Source organism: Sparus aurata, chromosome 11, assembly GCF_900880675.1.
Source record: "Sparus aurata chromosome 11, fSpaAur1.1, whole genome shotgun sequence".
Taxonomy (NCBI): Eukaryota; Metazoa; Chordata; class Actinopteri; order Spariformes; family Sparidae; genus Sparus; species Sparus aurata.
This window is the reverse complement of record NC_044197.1, coordinates 33825311-33835059: the sequence shown is the minus strand read 5'-3', so window position 1 is coordinate 33835059 and position 9749 is coordinate 33825311. Positions and strand designations below refer to the sequence as shown.

At 42.0% G+C, this 9749-nt stretch overlaps 1 protein-coding gene across 4 annotated transcripts in view; it reads right to left on the bottom strand.

The window, feature by feature from the left end:
• ctns (cystinosin, lysosomal cystine transporter) overlaps window positions 1–9749 on the bottom strand; it is a 69624-nt gene that overhangs the window by 45563 nt on the left and 14312 nt on the right. For all 4 annotated transcript variants that reach the window (XM_030433588.1, XM_030433589.1, XM_030433590.1 and 1 more), the window contains exons 3-4: window positions 9654–9732; window positions 134–224 (exon numbers count right to left, since the gene is read on the bottom strand). In XM_030433588.1, the coding sequence (XP_030289448.1) occupies window positions 134–224; window positions 9654–9732 (170 nt within the window). The remainder of the gene's footprint in view (window positions 1–133; window positions 225–9653; window positions 9733–9749) is intronic.

The window sequence follows — 9749 nt, the reverse complement described above, 5'->3', positions numbered from 1 at the left end:
CCAAAACATTTAAGTTGATTATACCATGAAGAAAACAGGTAAGTTAATGCATTTTAGATTGCACCACAAGCGACCCCACACTGGAGGTCTGCAGCCAGACTCTCTTGTGGCACAACTCTGTAGCATGTGTTACCTGCTCAGGCACTGTGATCACAGATGAGTAGTTCTGCTTGGAGCTGTAGGTAACATTTAACTGAATCACAGTGGACTGGTTGACAGGGGAGCTAGAAAAAGACACAATAATCCAGTCAGAACAACACAGATACTGACAGCTGCTTTTACAAAATAGAATAGAAACCAAAATCTGGATTTTACTTCTTTAAAGTGCTCAGTGCTTTTTTTTCCCTTTAGTTTTTCCCTATTTCCTATTCACATACATCACCAGCTTCAGTACAGCTGTGCAGTCAGCACTAAAGTATTGAGTAAAATGTGAGTGCGCTATTAACTGTTAACACAGTCGGTGCAGACACATTAATTAACTGGTTTAGGAAAAAAAAATACAGCTGAGGCACACCTGGTTTTGCATGATTGACACAAAATCAAAACACAAAAAGTAAGTCAAATCATGGATTGGACAAGACTGAATTTCAAAATGTAGCCTACTATAGATTTAAACTCAGTTTAAATAATCAGGACCATCTTGTAGCTGAACGAAAGGTTGTTAAAACAATCAGCAAATATGTCTTCCCAGACCGTGAACAAATACAACTTTCGCTAACCATATCCATATCATTGTAAATATACCAAAACATTTGTGTGTGTTTGTATCATAAAGTTACAGTAAAGTAAAATGTTGTGTTGTCTTTTTTCCCCTTTTCTCATGGTAAGGCAGGGTTCTCCCCAGAAATTCTTAGTATAGCGGCGCACCGTCTGTCCGGGGGGGGGGGGGGGGTGCGCAACCGCTCGTCAACGTCAGTCCGGGGGGGGGAGGGCGACCGCTCGTCAACGTCAGTCCGGGGGGGGAGACACGGACGTACGGACAGCCGGTCATCAACTCCGTCAGCCGGGGGACGGACGGACGCTCATCGCCGTCAGCCGGGAGCTCCTAGCCGTCAACTGGGGGACGGCGGACGGACGGACGGACGGACGCTCGACACTGTCACGCGCGGAGTATAGCGGCGCTGACCTGTTCCACCGTCTGGGGAGAACCCTGTAAGGTAACCTGTCTCTGTAAAAACAAAACTCACTTCTTAAATAGTCAAATGGACAAACAAGCTTGTAGGTGAGTCTCAACTCTACCCATCAGGGTCCGTATTCACAAATACTTTTATCTTAACATTAGAAGTACTGCTAAATCAGACTAAAAGTTTTTATGTAGGAGTTGTTTCTTAAGAGTAATTCACAAAGCCGCTGAGACCTACTAGTTTAGTTATGAAAACATTTAATGCCTAAACTAGAAATAACTCTCTGTTGCTATGGATGACGTCATTTTATAAGGATGCACTTAGAGGCGGTGACAATGGTGATTGGTTGTTGAGTGACAGGGCAGCCCATTGAAAAGCGATTTAGGCTATGCAATGCATGAAGTAAAAAATAAGGAAGTTGACTACAAGCCAATGAAAAGATATTGGATAAAGAAATGTATTTATGAGGAGAATTAAGTGACCCCCCCCAACAAAAACGCAAATTAGAAGAATGCGGTGAAAAACGTGAATTGTCAATAAAAGCTGCATTTGCTCGAAAAGCTGCGTTAAACCACTCTCCATTAAAATTCAGGAATCGTGTGTTGATCCAGGCCATTTCCCAACAATGTCCAGTATATTGTGACATGTGACAATTTGTGTATTGATGGAATGCAACTTTTTCTGACTGACACAAAAGCCCTATTTGCACGGGACTAGTATAACCTGGGAACCTCCAGTAATTTGTAATCATTGCGGAGGTCGTCTGTGATCTTAATCCCGTGCGAATCTGCCATGTCCCTAATTTGTAAAGTAAAAAGTTGAGAATTATGGAGGCTGCGTTGGGAATTATGATTGAACGTTTTGACAGCATTTTGGGTGCAAATTCAGGAGGCTCATCAGAAGAGCAAAATCTCGAACGACGATTAGATGGATTACATGCATGGCAGCATGCAGTAAGGAAAATTTTTCCATCTTTTAACAGGATCACCAGTTATTATATTAAAAATATCTATATCTAACCGTTGTGCTGCTCCAATAAGGGCTCCGGTGCAATCGACCTGGGGGATAATGTCAGTAAATTCCAGTTAAAACACAGACTTTGCTTATCCTGTGTGAATGCGCCGCATGAAACACAGATGTGGTGGGATCTCTCTATAAAAGCAGGGAATCTCTGTCTGTGTGTGTGTGTGTGTGTGTGTGTGTGTGTTAGTCAAATATCTCTGCGGATCAGGATCAGACTGACCTGAGACTTACAACATGGCTGCTGCGTGTTTCAATGGTGTGAGATTTCGCATTTGTTTGGACTGCAATGATACTGTTAATAAATTATTTCATAAATGCTTTACAAATTCGCGAGCATTGTCCACCGGAGCCACCACAGTCACGTGCGCACCAGAGCCAAACACTGCAGAGCTCAAGCCCAGGACATACCTGAAGAAACAAGCGGATTTATGCCTGCAGCGGCGCGAGCTGGACCGGGATTTTGCTGGCGGTTTGGTCCCGTTCTGTTCTGTCCTGTGCATCTAAACTGACTGCTGTGGATTAATGAGATTAAACGAATCTGGACCGAGTCTGTTCGGGTCTGAGGAGATCCGGAGACGCGCGGACAACAAAGTGGAATCGGAATCTGTGGATGTTCGTGTGTAGCTAGCTGCTAGCCTCTAGCTACACGGGCCATCTCCCGAGGCGACGGACCGGACGCATCGGCACGTCCAAAACCGGACTTAGGGTAACTAATGTCCGCCACGCTTTTTCGCAAACATTGCCGTCACGTTTGCTTGGTGCAGGAAGAAACGGTAAAAGCGGGCTTTTGTCACGAAAGTGTCCAAGCAGCAAGTTTGGTTGTTGAGGAACAGGAAGTTGTGGGAGGGACATAGGCGGATGATTGACATGCAACGACGGTCGGTGTGTAGACAGCGATATTGAGAGTTGAGAGATTTGTGACATTTAGCGTGTTTGGAGTGTGTAGTTAGTGTTTGGTGTAGTGTGTTTAGTGTGTAGTGGAGTCGGTTTTTTGTTTAATGAGTCAGAACAATGAGGAGAAGCTGAATGTGGAGCTAGCAGTGCAGCTCTTCATTCAGCTGGAAGGAGCTCAGGCAGACCTGAGCATTGCCTGCATTTAAATGTAAATAGTTACATATAACTTCGTAAATGTTTAAAATGTATGCACAAGTTTAGCAAACAACAATTTATATTTGCATTATAAGTAAAAAAAAAAAAAAAAAAGGTTTATTAAACATATTGTGGTTTTCACAGTAAAGAAATCTAACTTTCTACTCGGATTTTATGTTTTTTTTTGTGATTTTAGGTCCATTGTGTTAATACAGTATGTAAAAATAAAAAAATAACTGTACAGTCACACACGTGAGGTTGTGCTGGAAATAATAACACCAAGTAAATAGTTTTTAAGGTGAAATATAATGGCAAAATCAAAAATAGTCAAAAACGGCCAATTATACCCTGGAATATCGGATTTCACAACAAACCTGAATATCCCTGACGCCCCACCTTCAAACACAGCCTCATTTGGCCATTCATGAAAAAGCTACTTAACCTCCCACTTTTTTATAGGAATACACTTTTCTTACGGGCACTGCACTAGTAATTTCTAAATCACTTGAGGTCCCCAGGTAATACTAGTCCCCTGCGAAGACCTGCATTTTCCCCGTAGCCAAATACCCGAGTGTTGCCAAACATTTTAACTCCGGCGTTATTAGACTGTTTCAGTTGATTGGAACGTTATTGCGTCCCTCACCAACTCAACCACAACTTTAATCCCTTCACGGACCATCCAACATCGTTTTAATAATGCCCTGTCATTTAGTGTCTCCAAAACATTCGGCTGTGACGAGGTCTTAGCGAGTTAGGAGTCCTCTGGACTACTTCTAAGGTCTCCCAGACTTAGTGCTACTTTTAGGCCTAAAATGATTTGTGAATACAGTGTTTCCCCTACCATTGTACAGGCCTGGCGGGACGCCAGGCCAAGGAGACCTGCCACCAGGCCAAAAAAAAAATCAATATGCCAAAAATAAGCCACCTATCAATTCATTTATAAATCAATAATCATTTACATTAAGAGCGCCTCTGTGCAGTGCAATGCGAGTCAACCTGCTTCGTTGCCTAGTAACGATGCAAGTATTGCTGCTGAGAGCGCAGGCATATATTCTGGAATGTTTAAGGTTTGTTAGCTAACCAACTATGGCGCCGCCGAAGAAAAGAAAAAATATTGCGGGTGACAGTAGGGCTGCACAAAAAATCGTTAAAAAAATCGCGATCTCGATTCACACATACACGTGATCTCATATCTACACACAGCGATTCTGAAGCATTTTATATCTTGAGCTGAATCACAAACAAATGCTCCTATTTTCCTCCCGGATTTTTTGAAGCGCCCCCAAACGCAGCACTGCCGCTGCCTCCGCCCTCAACCTGTGGTAAAGCGTCTTTACAACACGTGATTCAGTGGCGGAAGCCCGCCTGCAGTTAAGTGTATGGAAGGAGTGAGTGAGAAGCCGTTTTTAGACAGGGCAGCAAGCCGCCAATCTGCCCGTCCTTTTGGCGGCTAGGTCCGCGGTTTTAGACAGAGGGCGGCAAATTGGGGGTCTGTTTTGGTCCGCCGATTTCCCACCTCGGAGGGTCCACTTATTTCCGCCTCGCCTGTTAGATGAGCAACTGGACAGCCGCTGAGATCAGGAGATGCTAGCGTCTCCTGGATCTCTAGCTGTATGGTTGTGTTAGCTTGTTGTTGTAGCCACAATCTCGGAACAGTCGCGACTTTCAAATTAAAAGCCCCCCGCTAAGAACCCAGCTCTAAACTCCAATGGGGTGTAATATAAAGCTCTTATTTTGAAGACAAATTCGTTGTCAACTGCTCACAGCCCAACGTCGGGCTTCACGTCACGTCACATGTTTACCTCTACCTCTGAGGCGGCTTTTGGAAAAGGAAGAAAATTATGCCTCCATTTTAGAAAGCCGATCACAGTAGCTATCACATATCACCTAGCTTAAGATACGGCCCCAATAAACACTGTACAACATGAGGTATAAAAGGATGCCCTCTCATATTGGGAGACTAATTTTTTTTTTTTTTTTATTTGTGTAAAAATAATTTCTCATCCAATGATAGAACTTGAAATGAACAAAAAAACATTGCTTTGGCAGAGGCATAGTAGTATCTTTCATACTATCATGTTTTTTTTGTCTTGTTTTGTTCAAGTTCATCAGTGCAATAAACATTTTGTGAAAAAAATCGTGCCAGAGAGTCGTGATCTCAATTCTAAGCAAAAAAATCATGATTCACATTTTTCCAGAATCATGCAGCCCTAGGTGACAGACAACTTAATATAAAGAAATTCTTCTGCCAGACTCCGGAGCCAAGGAAAATACATGAAGGGAGAGTAACAGAGGCAACTCCAGAAAAAATGACAGGTGCAGGTGAGACGGAGGAAAGGGGGGGCAGATTGCAGTGGAGAGGGGGGCTGACACCGGTCCGACTGCCGACCCCTGTCCAGCAAGTGACCGCGGGCCTGGACCGACTGGTAACATTGACCCAGCAAAAAAAAAATACAGCTAAACACAGAACATCTGGCTGGGATCCCGAATGGCTTTTTTTTGGTAAGCAGTAATGAGGAAAATAACACAGACAATAGGCTAGTTTTCCCAGGCATTGTCAAATGTATGTAACTCTGTTATAATAAAATGAATAAAAAAAACGTACGTTTGTTAAAAAAAATACTTATAACTGATAGAATCTCAATTATGTGTAGGGATGTTTTGTCGCTTATGCCGTCAGCATAAGCAGCCCGTTAAAAGGGGACCATCCCAGAGGGTTTTCATTGAGATCCCTTCTGCAATGTACAGAAAAGATGTGCTTGATGCTCATATGGGTTCAGACCACCACGCTGTTTAGGGTTTTTTCGGTGGGTACCACCGGGCCTGAAAAAAATTCTAGGGGAAACATTGGAATAACTCTTATTTTCAAAAATTAGTTACGACTGACACGCCCATTATTTTTAGAAGTTGCTCCTAAATTCGCCTGTGAGCCGCTACTCTTAAGCCTTAAGATTCTTTGTAAATACGGGCCCTGATCCTTATTCCTCACATAACTGTGCCACAGGCTGATGGGCTCCATGCCACACCACATTGATGCAGCAATTTGTGCAAAACGAGCCCCGACTGAGTACATAAATGAACATTTCTGTACAATAAATCCTTTTTTTGACTGGGCTCATGTAATATTCTAATATTTTGAGACACTGGATTTTTTTATTTTCATGAGCTGTAAGCCGTAATCCTCAACAGTAAAACAAAATGGCTTGAAATATTTCACTTGCATGTGTAATGAATCTAGAATATACTAGTGCAGTGCCCGTAAGAAAAATGTATTCCTATAAAAAAGTGGGAGGTTAAGTAGCTTTTTCATGGATGGCCAAATGAGGCTGTGTTTGATGGTGGGACGTCAGGGATATTTAGGTTTGTTGTGAAATCCGATATTCCAGGGTATAATTGGCCATTTTTGACTATTTTGGATTTTGCCATTATATTTCACCTTAAAAACTATGTACTTGGTGTCATTATTTTCAGCACAACCTCACATGTGACTGTACAGTTATTTTATTTATTTTGACATACTGTATTAACACAATGGACCTAAAATAAAAAAAATAAATAAATAAATCAGTAGAAAAAGGTTAGATTTTTTTACTGTGAAAACCAGAAATATGTTTAACAAACCACTTTTCTATTACTTATAATGCAAATATAAATTGTTGTTTGCTAAATATGTGCATACATTTTAAAAATGTACAAAGTTATATGTAACTATTTACATTTAAACGCATGCAGCTGAATGAAGAGCTGCACTGCCTGCTCCACATTCAGTCTCCTCATTGTTTTGACTCATTAAACAAAAAAACGACTCCACTACACACTAAACACACTACACCAAACACTACATAACACACTAACTATACACTCCAAACATGCCAAATGTCACAAATCTCTCAACTCTCAATATCGCTGTCCATAACACCGACCGTCCTTGCCTGTCATTCATCTGCCTCTGTCCCTCCCACAACTTCCTGTTCCTCAACAACCAAAGTTGCTGCTTGGACACTTTTGTGACAAAAGCCCGTTTTTACCATTTCTTCCCGCATCACACACAAAGCAAATGTGATGGCAATGTTCGCGAAAAAACTTGGCGGGCATTATTTACCCGAAGTCCGGTGCCGGTGGGTCCGATCCATATTGGGAGGTGGGCCGTGTAGCTAGCGGCTAGCTACAAACGAACATCCACAGATTCCAATTCCACTTTGTTGTCCGCGCGTCTCTGGATCTCCTCAGACCCGAACAGACACGGTCCGGACTCTTTTAGTCTCATTAATCCACAACAGTCAGTTTAGATGCACAGAACAGAACGGGACCGAACCACCTGCAAAATCCCGGTCCAGCTCGCGCCGCTGCAGGTATAAATCTGCTTATATCTTAAGGTGGGGGGTCGCGGTGGGCTCTGCAGTGATTGGCTCTGGTGCGCACGTGACTGTGGTGGACAATGCTGGCGGAATTTGTAAAGCATTTATGAAATAATTTATTCACGGTATCATTGCAGTCCAAGCAAAATGCTTAGTTGCACACCACTGAACCAAGCAGCAGCCATGTTGAAAGTCTCCGGTCAGTGTGATCCTGATCCGCAGAGATATTTGAGACACACACACACACACACACACACACACACACACACACACACACACACACACACACACACACACACACACACACACACACACACACACACACACACACACACACACAGATTCCTTGCTTTTATAGAGAGATGAAAGTTTCAGTTTTTTAAAATAACGGAAAAACCTAACCATGATGTTCTATTTTTTTTTTATATTTGCCTGTACATCACAGCAGTCTTGAGCGTAGACTTAATGAAAATAAAAAATGAAAGATCAAATTAGTAAGTTATATTGCACATCGCAGATTTTCCTCATATCGTGCAGGCCTAATTCAGGAAAGGATAGGAACCAAAAACAACGTCTGTAACATACTCTGATGATTATAAACGTTAACTACTGCTTTCATGTTCAGTATACATGTGGTTTATAATGTTTTGATGAGTGTTAACAGCTGCCAATGTAAATAACGCTGTTACTGTGATGATACATGGCAGTCAAACATTGAATTTATGTCTATAATTTCTCAGGAAACTAAGATTGCTGTATTGATTCACATGTATTGAACTCCATTGTGAAGTAGTGTTGTCACGATACCAAAAATATGACTTTGGTATGATACCTGTCTAAAATATCTCGATACCAATACTGAAACGATACCACGGCGGAAAACTAAAACATCAAAAGTAATGGAATAAAATATTAGATGAGAGAATGTAAAACTCAAAGTGATTTATTTCTTTTTATTAAAAGACACTCAAAATAAAAAAACTTTTCTTTGTAAAAGCTGCTGAGCTTTATAGCTGCTTAACCAGTTAGAACAACAATGAAATGATTTTGCAGCTGTTTATCTTAGCTGTCAATGTAGTTACAAGCATCTCTGTATCCAAGAAGACAGGTGTCTTCTTGTTTTGTTCATTTGTCTTGTTTGCTTATAAGTGGTGTTGTTGACCAGCATACTTGTGAACACCACTGCATGTTATGGTAAAGTTCGTGTTACCAGTGTGAACATTGTGTTTGCATACAGGGATGTGTGGAACCACATCGGACTGTTAAACAGTTAGCTTTACCTCTGACTGCATCGTGCAACTCTGATGGTGAAAATATTTCATTTGTCACCAAAAAAAAAAAAAAAAAACTCGTTTGACTTCCATCTGGTGGATATTTGTTATCTATTGCAAACCTGCACCTCTTTGAACTCTTTGAACAAGCCCGGGTGTCTGTCAGCTAGATGTGTTGGCTCCCTTTGTCATTACGGATTTGAGAGGTTGTTTACAGACAGGTTTTGTGGTGTCTGTCAGCAACGTAAGAGTGTGTCTGATTTTTGAACAAGCCTAAAACTGTCGGCAGTAGCACTCATGCCACTTTCAGCCATGTCTGTCTTGCTCTATGTCCGTCACCGTGAAACCACGCCCACTCTGGCTACAAGCAGTGAGGAAGCAGAGAGAAGCTGCACACAGACACGCTGCCCAGCTGTCGCACAAAGTTCATGAAGTACCTGTACTAATAAAACGCGAAAAAGTATTGTTTTCAACGGCTTGGTACCGCGGTACCTTTCTACTATCGGTTTACCATGCGACACTGTTGTGAAATATTCGGACGAGAACGCCATCATCGATTGCATTCACAACGACGACAGGAGTTCATATCGGGAGGAAATCAATCTACGGCTCAATGTGAGCAAAACCAAGGAGCTGGTTGTTGGTTTTAGAAAGAAGGAGGCAAAGACATTTGAAACCTGAGTATTGTAAAAAATAATGAATCAGCTCGTCTTGTACCTGACTGTTTTAGGACTATAATGTGAATGTGACTTGTCTGTATACCTTGTGCATATTGTGTTCGTGGTTACCTTGAGGTAATGGTGATGTTGGCTTTATAAAATTCCTCCAGTGTGACGGCATCAGGGACAGACAAATACTCTCTCGATTCTGGAGGACAGACCAAG